The sequence below is a fragment of the Chrysemys picta genome, chromosome 3 (assembly GCF_011386835.1).
Source record: "Chrysemys picta bellii isolate R12L10 chromosome 3, ASM1138683v2, whole genome shotgun sequence".
In the NCBI taxonomy this organism is placed as follows: domain Eukaryota; kingdom Metazoa; phylum Chordata; order Testudines; family Emydidae; genus Chrysemys; species Chrysemys picta.
In genome coordinates, this window is record NC_088793.1 from 7,758,649 (window position 1) to 7,776,628 (window position 17,980).

At 51.4% G+C, this 17,980-nt stretch overlaps 1 protein-coding gene across 1 annotated transcript; it reads left to right on the top strand.

Moving 5' to 3' along the window:
- Window positions 1–3,591: 3,591 nt before the first annotated feature.
- Window positions 3,592–16,530, top strand: POMC (proopiomelanocortin). The gene is made up of 3 exons (XM_005308480.4): window positions 3,592–3,700; window positions 10,036–10,189; window positions 15,499–16,530. The coding sequence occupies exons 2-3, from the start codon at window positions 10,058–10,060 to the stop codon at window positions 16,147–16,149; spliced, it is 783 nt and encodes a 260-aa protein (XP_005308537.2). The 5' UTR covers window positions 3,592–3,700; window positions 10,036–10,057; the 3' UTR covers window positions 16,150–16,530.
- Window positions 16,531–17,980: the final 1,450 nt, after the last annotated feature.

A 17,980-nucleotide genomic window follows, 5' to 3' on the forward strand; every position in this document is an offset into this window, starting at 1 on the left:
GGGTGCAGGAGGGGATTCTGACCAGGGGCAGAGGGTTGGAGTGCAGGACGGGGTGCCGGGCTGGGGCAGAGTGTTGGGATGCAGGGGTGGGTGAGGGATGTGGGCTCTGGGAGGGAGCTTGGTGCAGGAGGGGATTCTGACCTGGGGCAGGGGGTTGGGGTGCAGGAGGGGGTATGAGGTGCAGGCTCCGGCCAGGAGGCGCTTACCACAGGTAGCTCCCAGCCGGCGGCGCAACAGGGCTCAGGCAGGCTGCCTGCATGCTGTGGCCCCACACCACTCCTGGAAGCAGCCGGTTGCTGGCACATCTGTGCAGCCCCTGGTGGGGATGGGGGGTGGCTCCGCACGCTGCCCGCGCCCTCAAGCGCCATCCCCGCAGCTCCCATTGGCCAGTTTCTGTGAATCTCTGCTCACATGTCTTAATACATTAATTTCATCTGGGTCCACTCCCCCTTTGGGTCCATGTCCCAGAGCTATTCGTGCGGTCAGGTCTCACTGAAAGAAATGCTTAACGGAAGAGGCTCTCCAGTGGCGGCGCTCAACATCTTGCGGAAGGACAATTTTACATTCACTTTCTGTGACCATTCACACTAGAAACTGGATTACAGGGCCTTTACTCAAGCCTTCAGCGACCAGAATCAACCCCAGGTGACTTTTCTGTCCCTATTCGCAACACAGCTTAAATTCCACATTTGGCGTAAACACAAAACTGGCAAAAAATGTTCGCAAATAACGTCAAGTTCGGGAAAATTCACAGTGAATTATTTACAGAACGCTCTCCACCTCACTGTGACATCAGTGACGCAATGCCACGTCACACGCGCTGGAGATCAGACTCCTTTCTTCTTTGTAACAGGCCTGCAACTGAACGCCTTTGAACGACGGGAATTTGGATCTAAAGTCCAAACTTTGCGCTGGAACCCAGTTCTCTTCTAAAGCGAAAGCGGATGAAATCGTCATAGCGGAGGCTCAACTCTGGGGTGGGGGCTGGCCAGCAAGGGTCAGCGCTGAAGTGAAAATCTCAGCCCTGGTGGGTACCCTCCTTGGGCTGCGTGCATTGGAGGCATTCAGCCTAGGCTGGAAAAGTTATTGCAATGTGGTACTTTACCTTTGCATTTCCCCTGTAAATGTCTCAATCAATAAGGTTTTGGAACCTAGTAAATTGATTTCCGAGCTTCCCTATAAAAATAAAAAGCTCAGAGCAGCTTGATGATGATGATGGAGGATCCTTTAAAGTGAAAATCATGGACACCTTTCAGCCATTCGTTGGGCTCGTAAAATGTCTCAGAATTGCTCTTCTGTCAAAGAAAAGAATTTCACAGCAGGGGACGTGGCACTGACAGTGGAGGCAGCTAAGGTCGTTATGTGCATTGCAGTAGAGATGAATTGCCTCTGGGATGTCTCCAAGCAGGACTTTTGGCTTTTAAAGGGAGAGGGTCAGCTGATGGCATGAACTGAGCTAAAATTAAAGCCGGTAAAACTGGAGCAGGAGACAATCATGAGAATAGCTTATGCTTTAGACAGTGGCTTTCACCCAGAAAGCTTCCAAAAGGCCTTACACGGTTATTGCCGGGGGATCAGCAATGGCTTTGCCACGAGCCGCAGTACAGAGCGGAGCACCGTGAAGCTGCCGCAGGCGCAATCCGAGAAGCAGACTGTGACTCAGAGAAAACCAAGGCAGGTCGCCAGCAGAGGGAAGAAAAGAGGTGCAGGACACGTCCGCGTCTGTCCCTAAGGCAAATTTCCATCGCAGTCAATGAAGTAAGAAGAAAGAGTAAAGAACTCAGGATGGTATATTAGAGCAATGCAAACAATGCACTAGGCAGAATGTAATTGTCACATTTTGCCTCATTTTCCGTTGGTTGACTGTCGCTGGAGAAATCACAGTGTCCCTCAGTTTATTAAATATTCAGATGTATGTGATTTTTTTTTCCAATTTCCTTTCCCTCTGTGGATCAGTCGCAGATGGTTTGCGAGGAGCATCCCATACCTGAGAGTCACAATTCAGGCTGCGTTGGTTATTTGGCATTGGCCAGAGAAGTCACATGGCATTCATTCCGCTCTGGGAGTGTAACGTTTGTAAAGCACCTCCTAACATTTGTGCAGCGCAGTTATTTGCCCGGGCAAGCTGGGAGGCCGCATTTGACAATCGTGTCTGAAACAAACTCCATTGTTCAGGGATGTTTGTGGAAAGTGAGCACAAAAGGGGCACGGCAGCAAGAGGCCATCTCGTCAGCGGTCATCTAAACAAGGCCACAAGCACCGGAGGTGAAAGGTCACCTCAGAAGCACGCTACCTCCCAAGGCATTGGGCATAAAAGAAGTTGATGCATGCTGAGATTTCTTGATTGAATTCCAATAGCTCCCACCACCTTTGTCTGGTTTGCCCACCTCTTGAGCCCTGACACGTTGACTGTAACCACTGTGGGGGAAGGACTGTCCTCTTTGCTTGGCCATAACAGAACAAGGAGCAATGGTCTCAAGTTGCAATGGGGGAGGTCTAGGTTGTATATTAGGAAAAACTATTTCACTAGGAGGGTGGTGAAGCACTGGAATGGGTTCCCTAGGGAGGTGGTAGAATCTCCATCCTTAGAGGTTTTTAAGGCCCTGCTTGACAAAGCCCTGGCTGGGTTGATTTAGTTGGGGTTGGTCCTGCTTTGAGCAGGGGATTGGACTAGATGACTTCCTGAGGTCTCTTCCAACCCTAATCTTCTATGATAACAGGCCTTGCTCCTTGATGGAGATTCCTAGATGCTACCACAATGCCAACAAGAACATATTTTAAATATCCAACATCCAAGGCCAACCCTATTAGAGTATCATGAGTCTGGTGGGTCCCGGTCCACCTCCCACTGTCCACGCCTCAAAACTGACAATTAGCTCCGGCTGGTCTCCTGGCTGACAATCTCAGCAGAGGGGCCAAGGATTGATTGGACCATGGAGATGGAATTTCTCCTCTGCCCTCCAGCTAGGGTTGATAACATGGGGGAGTTTGCACTGCCACTGTCCATGTTGGACCTGTTCCATGTGGCCCAGAGCTGTCGACCCGCCACCTTTCACCAGCACAAATATTCACTTTTAAAAATGCAGGAGAACAATATTTTTTCTCTGCTAAAGACAAACAAAAATCTGCAAAGCCCCCTGGAGCCCAGCGTCTGAGACTGAACAGTGACTAACGACCCCACCAACGTGCATGTAATAAACAGCACCAGGACCCAGAAGTGATACCTTTATTGCTCACTAATACCTGCTCCAAAAGGGCGTTTGACTTTTAATTAAAACCTGCTATCTCCGCTCTGGAAATGTGATTAGCAAGCATGACTGGAAAACTTTACCATGCTCCACCCGGAGTTCCTGCTCACAGGGAGATGCTAATCTCTCCTCATTTACCATGGGGATAGATCCAGCAAACGTTTGTCTTCCAGACACTGTTTGCTAATCTTTTCTTCTGTTCCACACCTGGAACATTCCCTCATCACTGGCTTCTTTGCCCATATCCCCACCCCACACGCCCCCTTCTCCCAGACGGTTTACGGTTGCTTCAAAAGGTCTGTCCGGAAGGTTGTCTTGGATGAAACGCCCTGCACAAAGCCCAGCCTTTGGTATAAAAAGAGCTGGGGCTGGAGCTGGGAGCTACAGTCGCTCACAGAGACTGAGAGGGAGGCATCAGACTGAGAAGCCAAGATCACACTCCACAGCAACAGGTAAGTCGGAACGACTCCGGCTCTTCCTCGTTATTCCTTCTGCTCTGATCTTTTCTCCACTCCCGTTAAGACAGGAGCACGGGGGCATTGTCTTCTAGCTCTGTTCCTCGCATTGATAAAGAACAAGCTATTGTCCTTTAGCTGTAACCCAGCAGAAATATTTCACATCAGGTGTGATTTAAAGGAATCAGCCGTACCAGGGAGCTATAAAGCTACCAGAGGACATAACCCTGTATTCCCACTAGCCTTCTTCTTTCAAGGGCATACTATAGAATGGGATCAAGTCAGGATTGATTGTCCCAATTTGTTATGTGAGTCTCGAAGGAATGACACTTGCCTGCTAAGCCCTCTTTGCTCTAAGGGGAAATAGTTAATATTAGAGCTATATTACGATTCATTCGCATGCTAAGATAAATTTCTCATGGTCAGTGATTTAATTGCAAGAGGAAGCCAGTAAACACAACCTTCCCCTCCCCCCCAAAACACCCCTACCAACTAAGCCCCCTCCCCATTCTAGAGACCAAAATATTTAATAAATTCTTACCTAGAGTCTTTATTTTTTCATTGTTCCTCTATTTTGCTGTGGATTGTTCTGTTTTCTAAATATATTACAAACCCCCGCACTGGCTCTGTCCACAGCTCCAAGACCTTTTGTACTTTCTCACCCTCCTTAATAATGTCGAAAGTTACTGGTGGCTGCATGCTGACAAAAGATCAGGAGAGGACTTTTTTTCTTTGGGTTTGATCTGGTCTCTTTTATAACCAGCTTTATTAAAAGCATCCCTGTGTCCTAGCTGCAAGTCCTTGCTTCCCAACCAACTAATGCCTTGTGGTGTATAAACCAAGAGGAATCTGTTAACGGTGTTTCTGATAACGTGGCAGTGATGTTCATTCAGTCAAGTTAAGGAAACAAAACAAAAATCCCCAAGTTCAGGGAACCCCACCAGGGCCAGAGAGAGAACTTTAGACCAGGTCTACACTACAGACTTCGGCCAGCATAACTATGGCCTTGTCTACACTACACAATTTCGTCGACAGAAGTCAGCTTTTGTCCACAGAACTGGAGGTGTACACACTGAAATGCTCCTCCTGCTGATGTAACGCCCCTGCTATACTGACATAATCAAACCACCTCGACGAGAGACGTAGGGCTTATGTCGGTGTAGTTAGGGTGATGCAGTGTCTGTGTAGACACTGGGTTCCTTAGATCAGCTCTTGGCTGTCATTCCCATCAGTTTCACAGCTCAGCTCCCCAGCCAGGCTGCTGCCAGGTCTCCGCTCCCATCCGGGCTCCCAGGTTGGGCTGATGCCTGGGCTCCTCACTCCCTGCTGCCCTCCCTGCAGTCCCAACTCCCTGGTCCCCCCTGGGAGCACAGCAGCCAGCCGGACTCCGGGCGTGGATCTCCCCACCAAAGCTGAGAAGCCCCCGGCGGCTTTCCCACACTCCTGGTGGGGAGGTGAGAAGTTCCAGGAGGCAGCTGGGCTCCCGATGGGGAGCTGCGTGGGGCTGCGAGTCCTGGCTCTCAGTGCCCCACACTGCTCCTCTTCAGTCGGTAGAAGTGCTCCTGGGAAGGATGCGCACCACCGACAGAAGGGGGGCAGTGTGGACATCAGCCACCGCAGTAATTAATGCAGTGGCTGTAAGCTGACCTAACATAGGTCGATTTAAGATTGTAGGGTAGACATAGCCCATATCAGACAGGGGTATGAAGATGTATGATCCCCGATTGACAGAGCTTTGCTGACAAAAACTGGGAGCGTAGACACAGAGGTACCAGCAAGAAAGCTCTTTCACTCACACAGGCTGGTGTCAGGGCATGTTTCAATCCTAGAGGTGGTTTTACTCTACCAGCACAAAGCACAGCTTGCTGGTCTAGCTGCATCCATTCTAGGAGGGCTTTGCTGGTCCTGGATTGGTAAAAGGTCCTTGGGCAGACCTGCCTCCCTCACATGAAATAGAACTTTAGTGCAGTGGTCTCCAAAGTGGGGTGCACACACCCCAGGGGGTGCGCAAGAGGATCTTTGGGGAGGGCGCTTTTGGGGGGTTTTTTTTGCTTCATCAGTTTGGGCGGCTTTTTTTTTTTTTTTTTTTTTTTTTTGCTTTGGCAAAAATGGTAGAGCCGGCGCGGCAGGGGATGCGTGCTCAAAAATTTTTTACTGATGGGGTGCACGATCAAAAAAGTTTGGAGACCACTGCTTTACTCCATTGACTTCAATGAGACCACTCATGGTGTAAGGCAGAGGTCGGCAACCTTTCAGAAGTGGTGGGCCGAGTCTTCATTTAGTCACTCTCATTTAAGGTTTCGCGTGCCAGTAATACATTTTAACGTTTTTAGAAGGTCTCTTTCTATAAGTCTATAATATAGAACTAAACTATTGTTGTATGTAAAGTAAATAAGGTTTCTAAAATGTTTAAGAAGCTTCATGTAAAATTAAATTAAAATGCAGAGCCCCCCGGACCGGTGGCCAGGACCTGGGCAGTGTGAGTGCCACTGAAAATCAGCTCGCGTATCACCTTTGGCACGTGTGCCATAGGTTGCCTACCCCTGGTGTAAGGGGAAGTCAATGGGCCCAATCCCATAAAGTGGTAAGAAGAGCAGGTTGAAAAGAGTATCTTATTTTCCATTAAAATACTTAGGGGAAAAAAACCCCTAACCGTTTTCATTTTCACCACAATTTTTGTGGCATTTTTCAAGGTTTAACCAAAAAAAACCCAACACCAAACTTTAACCAAAGGGTTTAACCAAAATAACCCCCCCCCAAACTTTTCTGAACTTTCAACTGAAAACCAACAAATTTCAGGCTGCGGTTCTAGAACAAAGAAATGGGTGCGTGCCTGGTTGGGTTTGCGGTAGTTTTTGATTTTGTTTTTAACAACACCTGAGAAACCTCAACGAACACAAACATTTTCTCACAAAGGCCCACTTTATTGTTGAAAAGCACGTTTCTAAGAAAAGGCTGGCTCTAATGCTTCAAATCCATTGACCACATCTGAAGTTCTCCCTAGGTGAGGAATATAATTAGGGTTCTTTTCCTCAGCCTTTTATAGCACTAAGAGCTAGCCCAGGTCCTGAAACCTACCTTCTACACCAGTGGTGCACAAACTGGGGGGGGGGGCGCGCACCCCGGGGGTGGGTGAAGAAACTGGGATCCCACAGGTCCTGCTGCCATAATAGCGGGAGTGATATAAAAATAGAGTGGGTATTGCAGGGTGGGACAGGAGTGGGATTAAAAGAATAGTCCTCCTTTGCCGCAAACAATATGAATGGCCCGGCCAGCAGGCACCCGCTCTCCAGCCACCCAGCTCTGAAGGCAGCCCCGCGGCCAGCAGTAGCGCAGAAGTAAGGGATTACTTCAATTACAAGTAATGGAGGGGGGTGGGATGACAAATTCCGTGAATGGAAAAGGGGGCACGACTGGAAGAGTTTGCCCACCTCTGTTCTACACCCCTAAGAGATGTTCCAGTTGTATTCTTCTGCAAGATTTAGAGTGGCATTTTCAAAGCCCATCAGCTTCAGACCCCCCACTGCAACTTCCAAGTGCTGTCTACAAGCATCTGATGACTAAATCTTCATCTATTATTTACAGAAGCACCCACTCTGTCATATGCGCTGTCTAAACCTGCAAGGACGGTCCCTGGTCAAGAGCCTTGCCATCTAAGTCTAGGCTGATAGAGGTTAGGAGAATGGGAACAACAATAAGCAATTTCTATAAAAGACAGCTCAGTTCACTGTAAGATGTAGCAGAGTAGACGTGAGTCTATCAGAGCGGCTTAAGTCCTGAAGAATGCAATGCTAATATTTTTCGATTAGCAACCCTACTTGCATTTATCTATCTTTTGATGGACCTTTAGGTAGCAAATGCCATCCAAGAAAGTCTCGCTTTTTCCCCCCCACATAGAATCAAATTAAAGGAACTGGGTTCCTTCCCAAAAGAGAAGCTTTTTAATTAGGAACGAAAGAGAACCATATTGTCTTGTATTCAGCAGAACAAAAGCCAAGCTGCATTTTGGCTGGGGATCGTGTGATCTGTATGCGGCTGTGGATAGAATTGCCGATTCTGAATCTCTAATCTGTTAATAAAGACAGTTCTCTAGCGGTTAGTGCAAGGGCCTGGGAGTCCAGTCTCCTCGCTTCTATTTCTGAGTCTCCTGAACACTCCCTGAGCGACTTTGGACACGTTCCTTCTGTGCGTGTTCCCCTTTCTGCAGAATTGCGAGGGTGATACTTGCATAACGCACAGGCATAGGTGAGGCTGAACGGATTAGTATCTGCAACACGCTTTTAGTTCCTCAGGTGAAAGTATTAGAAACAGGTCCAGTGAGCATTGCTAATTACTTCAGTGGTAACGTCCAAGTCAAAGCTATAACGTGGTGTTACACAACAAAGCGAGAACTCCAGACGCAGAGAATGGGGGTTATTTCCTATGCACGTCAAGTGCTTCTTAGGGCAAGAAATCTGAGTCTGGCTCCATATTTACCCTCTGTAACTTTCACATCCCAAGATTTTCCTACTGGCTGGCACTTCCAGTGCATCCGAAACCCAAGTTGTGTTCGGTCTGCTTCCCACACCACTAGATTGGTAAAGATACTGGGATCACAATGGATGGTGCTAACCCGGTAATATGCTGCCTGCCCTGCAGGGTGAGAGAACTGCTTTCCTTTAAGAATATACATTGCTTTTGTGCAGGAATTTTACAAATTCTGGTAATTATGTTGATTAGATTAGAATGGAGCCTGCTTTTCATTTAGCTACAATGGTTCTGCAGAAATGACAGGAGGGGAACTGCATCTGTCACCGAACTAAGGCAATCTGACCCAGAGCACAGAGGACGAGCTAAACTCATTACACCTCCCTATAAAAGTTGCTCTCTGCAGAAGGGCAGTTTCTCCAGACCCGGTGTCAGTGATTAACCTCCCTTAAGATGGATACTATCTAAAAATACAGGGCCAGATCTTCAGCTGGCGTCAACAGGCATCTCTCTATTGAAGTCCCCCTGGGGTATTTGTACAACACAACACGGCTTCAGTGAGGAGACGGTAATTTACCCCAGCTGAGGGCCCAGCCCACTTTGTAACGAATCCAAGCCCCAGAGGCAGTGGAACCAGTAAACCCCGATGGAATACGTTTTTGCACCCCAATTCTTTTTACATGATTTAAGAGATAAAGGGAACAGGGTGGGGGAAATGTATCGAAAGGAGCATTTAAAAATTCCATGGATGGAACCAGGGCGTTTTCCATCCCCACCCAATCAAACCGTTCTCTTATAAACAGACGTTGCCTGTAGTGCGTCTGAGCAATGAGTCGTGACATGTAAACCTCCAATGTTTCAGGGATACTATTCAGAATAGCATCGGGATGGGATCCCTGTCTGCTGAGCTGGAACTCAGCTGCTGTGAGCGCCTGCCGTACCTGAGAGCTGTGCTGGGGCTCCCTGCCCATCCATCCCGGGATTTATGCCATGCATGACATTGTGGCACGGGGGCGCATCCCATGTGCTCCTGCTGGCTGGGCAGGGCTCGGACTCAGCTCCAGCATCCTTCTGCGGCCCTAAGCTCTATAGCAGGGCTGGAAACCCAACTCCCTCCTTCCAAAGTCGGCTGATATTCAGATCGGCAATTGGATTGATTAGAGCAGAGGTCTCCAAACTGTGGGGCGCATGCCCCCACCCTCAGGGGGCCTGGAAGACCGTTCGGGGGGGAGGGCGCGGCTGGGGCCTGGACCACTCCCCCGGGAGGCAGGGAAGAAGTACCATCCAGCTCCGCTCCCGGCCCCGCCCCCAGCTGCAGCCCCACTCCTGGCTCCAAGAGGGGGCGCAGAAAATGGTAAAGGGGAGCATGAGTTAAAAAGTTTGGGGACCACTGCATTAGAGAGATAGAAAGAGAGAGAGAGGGGCCATATGTGGAATTTGACTCCAGTTCTGGGTTTGAATGCCAGCCCCTCCCCCACGAGGGTCATGTTTGTGATTTTGTCTAGGCCGAGCAGAGAGAGACAAGAGCCAAACTTTGAAATTCAGACCCAGGCCCAGGTTCAAATTCTGAAAGCCTCCATCCCCTCAGTCTGGCGGCTTTCATTTGGCAGTTGGGCCCAGGTCTAAACAGATACAAACATCTTCTCAGGAGACACTCCCCCGCCCCCCTGCTCCCGGTGCAGGAGCGACATTTGAATGGCCCTGTTTGGGGAGCTCCTTGTGCGTAACCCTCTCTTTCTGTCCGTCTTGTGCATCCGTGATGGACTCACCTTGCCGTCGAGGTGCCGGCTAACAGCTGCCAGCGCGGCCGACAAGCGTCACAGCGATTACACTTGGCATCACCCCGGCCTGTTCTGTTTCCTCAGGACTCCGAGCTCCATCCCGAAGATGCTGAAACCCGTCCGGAGCGGCCTGCTGGCGATTGTGGGCGTGCTGCTCTTTCACGCGGCCGGCGGAGTGAACACTCAGTGCTGGCAGAGCAGCCGGTGTCAGGAGCTCAGCACAGAAGCTGGCCTGCTGGTGAGTGGCTCCGGCCCCGGGCGCTCAGGGGGAACGTGAGGGAGGGACTCGGTCAGGCCTCTAAAATGGGACTCGGCCTCTGGGGAGAGAGTGGCAGAGGAACAAGATGCCATGTCCTGCACTAAACCGGGGAGATGGAGGTACAATAGACATTTCCCATTGCTAACGTCTGAGCCATGCTCAGAATTAAATACATTCAAAAACTAAGCCACTCCTTGACATCTCTTTCTGGAAGCAAATCAGAAATCAGCCCTGGTAAAACAGCTTCCCCACGCCCAGCCGCCCAAGCACTGTTCCCAACCGCGCAGGAAGGAGCGTTTTCAGCGAAGGTGCAGGACTGGGAGTTGGGAGATTCCCAGATCGGTCGCAGACCTTGGGCAGTTCACTTCATCGCCATGGGCGTCAGTCGCCCAGTGGTAAAACGCGGGTGATTCTGTTCCCTTACCCTGCAGAGGTGCTGTGGGTGCAGAGTCAGGAAAGCTTGTAAAGTTCTTGGTGGCTGCAGCGATGCGGGCCGTGGGAGGACATAGGGAGAGTCCCTGGGGTCGCTCAGAGGTGGCCGTGGCCCTCTGTATGCCATAGAACTGCTGTATGGCTGCTCAGAGCAATATGTCCATCTATCCTGTAAGCCAGATCGCCAGCTGATGTAAGTGGGCACAGCTCCAGGGAAGGCAATCGAGCAATGCAGATTCCCAGCCGCTGAGAGGAGCTGGCCCTGTCAGAGCAGTTGCCTCCTGCGGTCAGGGCCGGCTCTAACTTTTTTGCCGCCCCAGGCAAAAAAGAAGAGCGCCGCCCTGCCGTAAGGCACCCCCCCCACACAAGCGCCGCGCTGGGCCGCCGAACCCTCCCCCCCTAGCGCCGCGCTGGGCCGCCCAACCCCACCCCCCAGCGCTGGGCCGGGCCGCCCAAATCCCCGGAGCGCCGGGCCGCTCAAACCCCCGCCCCAGCGCCACCCCGGGCTGCCGAAACCCCCACTCCCCTGAACGCCGGGCCGGGCTGGGCGAGGGCGGGCCACCCAAACCCCACCCTCCCCCCCAGCGCCTCGACGCACCGCCCAAACCCCCGCCCCGAGCACCGAGCTGCTCAAACCCCTGCCCCGAGCGCCGGGCCAGGCCACCCAAACCCAGGCTGCTCCCGCCCCCTCCCCCCCCCGAGCGCTGCGCCGGGCCACCCAAACCCCCACCCCCCCGGAGCGCCGCGCCAGCCAAACCCCCGCAGCGCCGTGCCGGCCAAACTCCTCAAGAGCCGCACCGCGCCAGGCCACCCAAACCCCCGCCCCCCCCCGTGCCGCCGAAGCCCCACCCCCACCCCCCAGCACCGTGCCACCGAAACACCCCCGTGCTGCCCGGCCGAAACAAAAAAAAAAAAAAAACCCTCAAGCGTCCCCCGCCACCCCAACATTGGCTGCCCCTTCTGAGGTGCTGCCCCAAGCACGTGCTTGGTCGGCTGGTGCCTAGAGCCGGCCCTGCCTGCAGTGACGGGACTTGCAAAGATTGCAGGGGAGTTTTCCACTCCCTGCCTGCTCTCCTGCGTTCTGCTGTGCATACAGGGCGACAAGAAAGCCTTCGCCGTCTGCCTACCACCGGGTTAGGCGCTCTCCCTCGCTAGCTAGCTTTTAGGTTCTTAAGCTGCAGAGGGTCCATTGGTAACTGAGTGCTCACATCGCAGCTAGAGATGGAAGAGACTGACTCCATCTGCTGGAAGGGCAGGATTTCATTTCTCCCCCGCCCCGCATGGAGGAAGGGAGAGTTACCCGGCACTAGACGTGCAAGGAGATGTCTATTGAACAGGCGAAGTGGACACCTCTCCAGGTTATAACCTCAGCCATTTGAAGGTTTGCCCCCTTTGCCAAAAGCTGGTAAGAAAGGGGCTGGACCCACATCTAGTGGCAGCGTGGGCTAGGAAGCCGGGAGGGGGTTTAACCCCAGCTCTGGTACGGACTCCTCTCTTTGGCCTTGGGCTGGTCATTTACACCAACACCGTCACACCAGGGTGCCAAAAATTGGGTGCCCACGTCTGCTTTAGTTAGGCACCTGAGTACACCCTGCCTGACGTACTGAGGTGCTGGGTATTAGAATGACAGGGCCTGCAGTTAGCTACTGATTCAACACACCTCCCTCTCTTTCCCACGATGCTCTATTGTCTCCACAAAGAACAATCTGTGGGCGGAGGCTGTCTCCGCCCCTCCATCCTCACACCATGGGCTGACTTCCTCTGTACTCTGTCGCGGCTGCACTGGTTCGGTTCTCCTTTCACCCTCCCTGACATTTTGTTCTGGTCCCTGTTTGGCCAAAGCCTCTTTCTCCTGCTGGTCTGCACCTGGGGCTGCCTGGGGGACCCCTTCTTCAGCAGCTAAACCCATACAGGTCTCGTTCACCAGCCTCTGTTCACCTCCATTTCCTCTTCCTTCCCTACCAGCTTTCTCTCTGCTCCAGACTCTTTTTCCTCTTGCCGACCTTCCCGGCTTGTATCTTCCTAGCTAGGTTCTTCTCTTTCTTTCTGATCAGCCCCTTCTTCTGTCTGCTGTTTCACAGCCCGTAACCAAGTCTGTGGTCTCCAGGAGTTTCCTCCTTCCATCAAGGTGAAGGGTTTCCAGTCAATTCCCAAAACGAGCCTTCACCATCCCCACCTGTTTCTATTTAAACCTTCCCTTGACCTCGACGGGGATTTTTGCTAAGGGGCAGCGTTTCCTCGCGTTTGCATTCCAGTTTCAATCCCCTCCCAGGCAGCATCCAATGGGGTTTTTTACCGGACAAGCGAACACTCTAGCTGCCGAATCCATTAACCTCTTCACCCGCTTCCTGACGGCTTTGACCCTATGGGTAGACACTCGTTTTCTCCGGGCACCCCAGTCCACCCGCAGAATTCTGCCAACCCGCAGTCCATACACCGACAGTTTCTTTATATGTCCTGAGTGCCTGCATCAGTAACGAACTACCTCTCCCACTAGCGGAGGAGGAGGACCCCTTAGACTATTCCCGCCATTTTTCCTCTCCCTTTTCCCGCCTGGACATCGACAGTCTCCTTCCCCATCTCCTGTCCCCTCAAGGGACAGACTGTTCTCCTGGTATGTCAGCCTCTAAGAACTCTTCAGCAAGCGTCACTGCACTGCCCAAAGTCGAGGGTGAGTGCTAGCACACGCAGACACCTGCCACCTTGGGAAGACTGCAAAAACTGCTCTAAAACCACCGTCTCCAGCCTTTCCTCCAGCCCCTGGCTTTCCAGCCTCAGCCTAGTCAGCCAGTCTCTGTGTGGAAGCTCTGGGCCTTATTCCCTCTGTCCAATTTGCAGCCCTACATCTCTGCCGGTATCCCTCCCACAACAGACCCAACCTATCAGTGATGCTGCCTTGACTGTATCATAGTCCCTGGCGTGTTCTTCGCGTCGGGGCTTGTGGGTGGCTTGCGCTTTGCCTGGCCGGGAAGAAGCCACTCGCAAAGCCCACGATGCCTTATCCCAGCCATAACCTCCAGCTCAACAGTTCAGAGAAAGGCCCTGGGCCATCTGCCAGAGCCATTTTTCACAGTCTGATTCCCTGGGCTCTGCTGCCCACCTGGTCACAGGACTCTCAGGCTCTGCAGCCTCTGGTGCTATGGTGCCGTCTGCTCCGTAATAAATTCCCGCAGAGCCGGCCGTTGCTCTGCCGGCCACACCCTCCTGGACTGCTCCTCGGCTTGCTGGGATCGTTGAAGGAGCTGCCTGGACTGTGGCAGCTCCTTTCGTTGTTCTTCCATTTTCCCCCGGACAACCCACCCTCGCGCCGGCTCCCTTTTCGGCTTCCCACACAGACACAGGACACGGATCCCAGGCAACCTGCCCAAGTGTCACGGGGTCACCCCCTGAGAGTCCTGTCAGGTCTTAATCACAGACTACAAGCGCTCCAAGTCTTGTGCACCACCGCCATGTTTCATTGTATTCTGCCAGTAGCCAGCGCCTTATTGACATTATATCTACACTCCACAGCCAGTATCCCCACGTGCTTCCAGGGAAGGGTCCGCCCGTTCGGCCTACCTCTGTCTTCCTCCAGGCTCCCTCCTCTCCAGCACTTCCTTCCTGTCAATCTATATAATCGCACCTGCTGGGGTTGCTTTCCCTTCAATTAGCCTGTCACCTGTAGCTCTTCTCAGTTAATGGACACCCTCTGTCAAGGACCTGCCTTCCAGTTAGGCCCCAGTTAATATATCCTGGTGGGTATTCGAGTGGCAGGGTGCACAAAGCTCCTGGCCCTGCACATCCTGCTACAAGTGATGAAACTAGGGAATACCATGGCTGGGTTGGACATTTCCATCAGTGTCTGAGACCTTCAGGGTCCCGTGCTACTGTGGGAGCTGGGTTATGAACTCCTGAAGGCAACAGTTTATAGTTAAAATCGGAATCGATCTTTACTTAACAGAACCCCAGGGCCAACCCCAGCCCTGCCACCTGCGCATGCGCGGCTCCTGTTGCCAGCCGTGGGAATTGTGCACACGTGACTCAGGACAGATGCTGGGTCATAGCTGATAGGAGGTCCCATTAGCCCTGGACCTTCTTGTGCAGCCAACTGCAGGAAGCAGGAAGAAGGCTGCAGCAGCCTATTTAAGACCACACGTTCCTTAGCCCCAGCTCCTCCTCAGCTAACCCTTTGCAAGGGCTCCCCTGCCACAGGAAGTGGCACAATGGTTATAAGATGCTCTGGCCTCTGGGGAGGTCTTGGCTGCAAGTGACGGAGCAAACAAGCCGAGTCAAGGAAACAGGAGCGGGCTTGCGAGTTTCTTTCCCTGGCCAAATGCGAGCAACCTGCCCAGCTCTCTCCCCTTCAGGGGTCTACTTTATACCACGCAATGCACGGCCGGGCGGTTAGCACTTCGGACTGGGAGTTAAGAGACGTGGCTTCTATGCCCAGCTCTGCTAAGGACTCCCTGTGTGATCGTGGGCAAGTCACCGCCCCTCTCTGTGCCCCAGTTTCCCCTTCCGTAAGATGAAAATAAAAGTACACCCCTGCCTCCCAAGGGGAGACTGAATGGCCGGATCCTCGGCTGGCGTAAATCAGCATGGTTCCATTGGTTTCAGCAGAGGAATAGCGGTTCACACCAGCTGAGGACCCGGCTCACGTTTTGTAGAGTGCTTTAGACCCTGAGAGGGGCTTGCAGAGTATGAGTGCTATTAATAAACAGAGCTGTGCGGACACTGAAAAAGCACTTCTAGGTACTGTTACTCACAGAGAGAAACAGAAAGGCCCATAGGTCACCTCCGTGCCTGGACATTATATGACATGAGCCCCACATCGCAAATGTGTGTCTAGTTGAAGCATTTCCTTTCTCCTCACCCAGGAGTGCATCAAAGCCTGCAAACTGGACCTGTCTGCAGAGTCACCGGTGTACCCAGGTAATGGCCACCTGCAGCCTCTGTCTGAGAACATCCGGAAGTATGTCATGAGCCACTTCCGCTGGAACAAGTTCGGCAGGAAGAACAGCAGCAGTGTCGCTGGCCACAAGCGAGAAGAGATCCCCAGCAATCTCCTCTTTGGCTTCTTCCCTGATGCTTCCCCAGCCCAAAGAGGAGACAAAGAAGAAGAAGGAGCTGCCCTTGAAAGGCAAGACAGCAAACGATCCTACTCAATGGAGCATTTCCGATGGGGGAAGCCAGTAGGCAGGAAGAGGAGACCCATCAAGGTCTATCCCAATGGGGTGGAAGAGGAGTCCGCCGAGAGCTACCCACTGGAGTTCAGAAGAGACCTCTCTAAGGAACTGGACTACCCCGAGTTCGAGTCCCTGGAAAGCCCAGAGAGCGAGGAAGAGATGGTCTCAGAGGAGGAAGAGAAGAAAGACGGAAAGTCCTACAAGATGCACCATTTCCGATGGAACACCCCGCCCAAAGACAAGCGATACGGGGGCTTCATGACATCGGAGAACAGCCAGACCCCTTTAATGACTCTTTTTAAGAATGCCATAATCAAAAATGCCTACAAGAAAGGCCAGTAAGGTGAGGGAGGGAGTGGAGGGTGGGGATGTAACTTGCAAATAGATCCCCAAGGAGACCCAAGTTAGCTTCAAGATCCCACTGGCATGTGTTTCACTTAGATACAGTTACAATGATCACTTATTATGTTGTTACTAATTATTAATTATTATTATAAAGCAGTTTGCTGTTAGGAAATGATTTCATGTTCTTATTCTGACTTTGAATGTGCACAGATTAAAAATCAATCCATTGAAATAAAAACATCCGTACTGTACATATGAGGAAAGAGATGCTTTGATGAGTGCATATCTAGTTTTGCCCTGCCAGATTATTTTCATATTTGAAACAAGCTGTACAATACTGTAAATGATGGATTCAAATAATAATACAGTTTTGCAAGCTAAGCAGGTCTCTGCAGTGTCTCTGGCTCTGTCTGGCGTGAGCTGTTTTCTTTGGCAAAGGTTCTTGTGCGTTTCAAGTAGATGAGACAAGCTACAGCCTGAAAGTCAACCCTTGGAAGCAGATAGACAGGACTGGTGAATGTATTAAATCCTTCGCAACGTAAGACCAGTGAATAGGGACAGAGTGGGCAGGCACTGTGCTAATTTCCAGCACATCTCACAAACATCAGTCCAGACTTGCAACAAATCCATTGATGTTCTCGTCCTGGGTTTCCCACTCCCAGCTCTGCCAGTGCACCTCAATCATGATCTCCTGAGAACTCGTGGAGGGGAGGGAGAGATCCCAGAGGACTGGAAAAGGGAAAATATAGTACCTATCTATAAAAGAGGAGAATAAGGACAACCCAGGGAATTACAGACCAGTCCGCTTCACTTTGGTACCCAGAAAGATAATGGAGCAAATAATAAAACAAACAAACAAACTGTAAACAACTAAAGATAATAAGGTGATAAGTCAACATGGATTTGACAAGAACAAATCTCGTCAAACCAACCTAGTATTCTTCTTTGACAGGGTAACAGGACTTGTGGATAGGAGGAAAGCAGTAACTTTAGTAAGGCTGTTGATAATGTCTCACATGTCCTTCTCATAAGCAAGCTAGGGAAATATAGCCTAGATGAACCTACTAGAAGGTGGGTGCACACCTTGTTAGAAAATTGTACTCAGAAAGTAGTTATCAATGGTTCACAGGGCAAGCTGGAAGGGTAAATCAAGTGGGGTCCCACAGGGATCTGTCCTGGGTCGGGGTCTATACAATATCTTTATAAAATGATTTGGATAACGGCTGCAGCATGTGTAGACGTAGCCAAGCTAGCATTGATCTAGCTAGAATCAGGTCAAACCTAGCTTGACAGCAGTAAAGCCATGTAACGACAGCAGTGAAGCCATGGCAGCATGGGCAGCAGGCGCTCAAGTATGTACCCCGGTTCCTGGGCAGGCCAAGCTAGCCTGCGCAGCCACCCACACCTTCGCTGTTATTGTTACTCCAGCTAACGTTGATTTAGTTAGATCAAAACTAGCAGGGGTATGGCCAAGGCATGCTGCTATCTCCCCTCCAGATTGCAGTGTAGACATACCCAATGAGTCCAGAGTGACTGAAACACAACCTGCCCACTAGAAACCTTTAAAACTTCACGCACAGCCAGTCAGGAACGTGATTCTGGAAGACAGGCTGGAGATGTGGAGGGGAAGATGCTGGTGAGATGGACACAGAACACTCTGTCAAGTTGTCCTGCAGCAGCTCGTGATTACCAACCTCAGGACAGACTGTTAAGAACCAGGGCACAAATTCTGAATTGGCGATGAGTCGTAGATTTAGATTTCACCGAGCAATTATCACGTGTAAACTGCTCAGACACTGTAACAGCCTAACCATGGAGTCACAGATAG

Bases quoted from the DNA above. Each gene is read 5' to 3' on its own strand.
- POMC (XM_005308480.4), top strand. From the start codon at position 10,058: ATGCTGAAACCCGTCCGGAGCGGCCTGCTGGCGATTGTGGGCGTGCTG. The intron at 10,190-15,498 runs GTGAGTGGCTCC...CTCCTCACCCAG, and splicing joins GCACAGAAGCTGGCCTGCTG to GAGTGCATCAAAGCCTGCAA.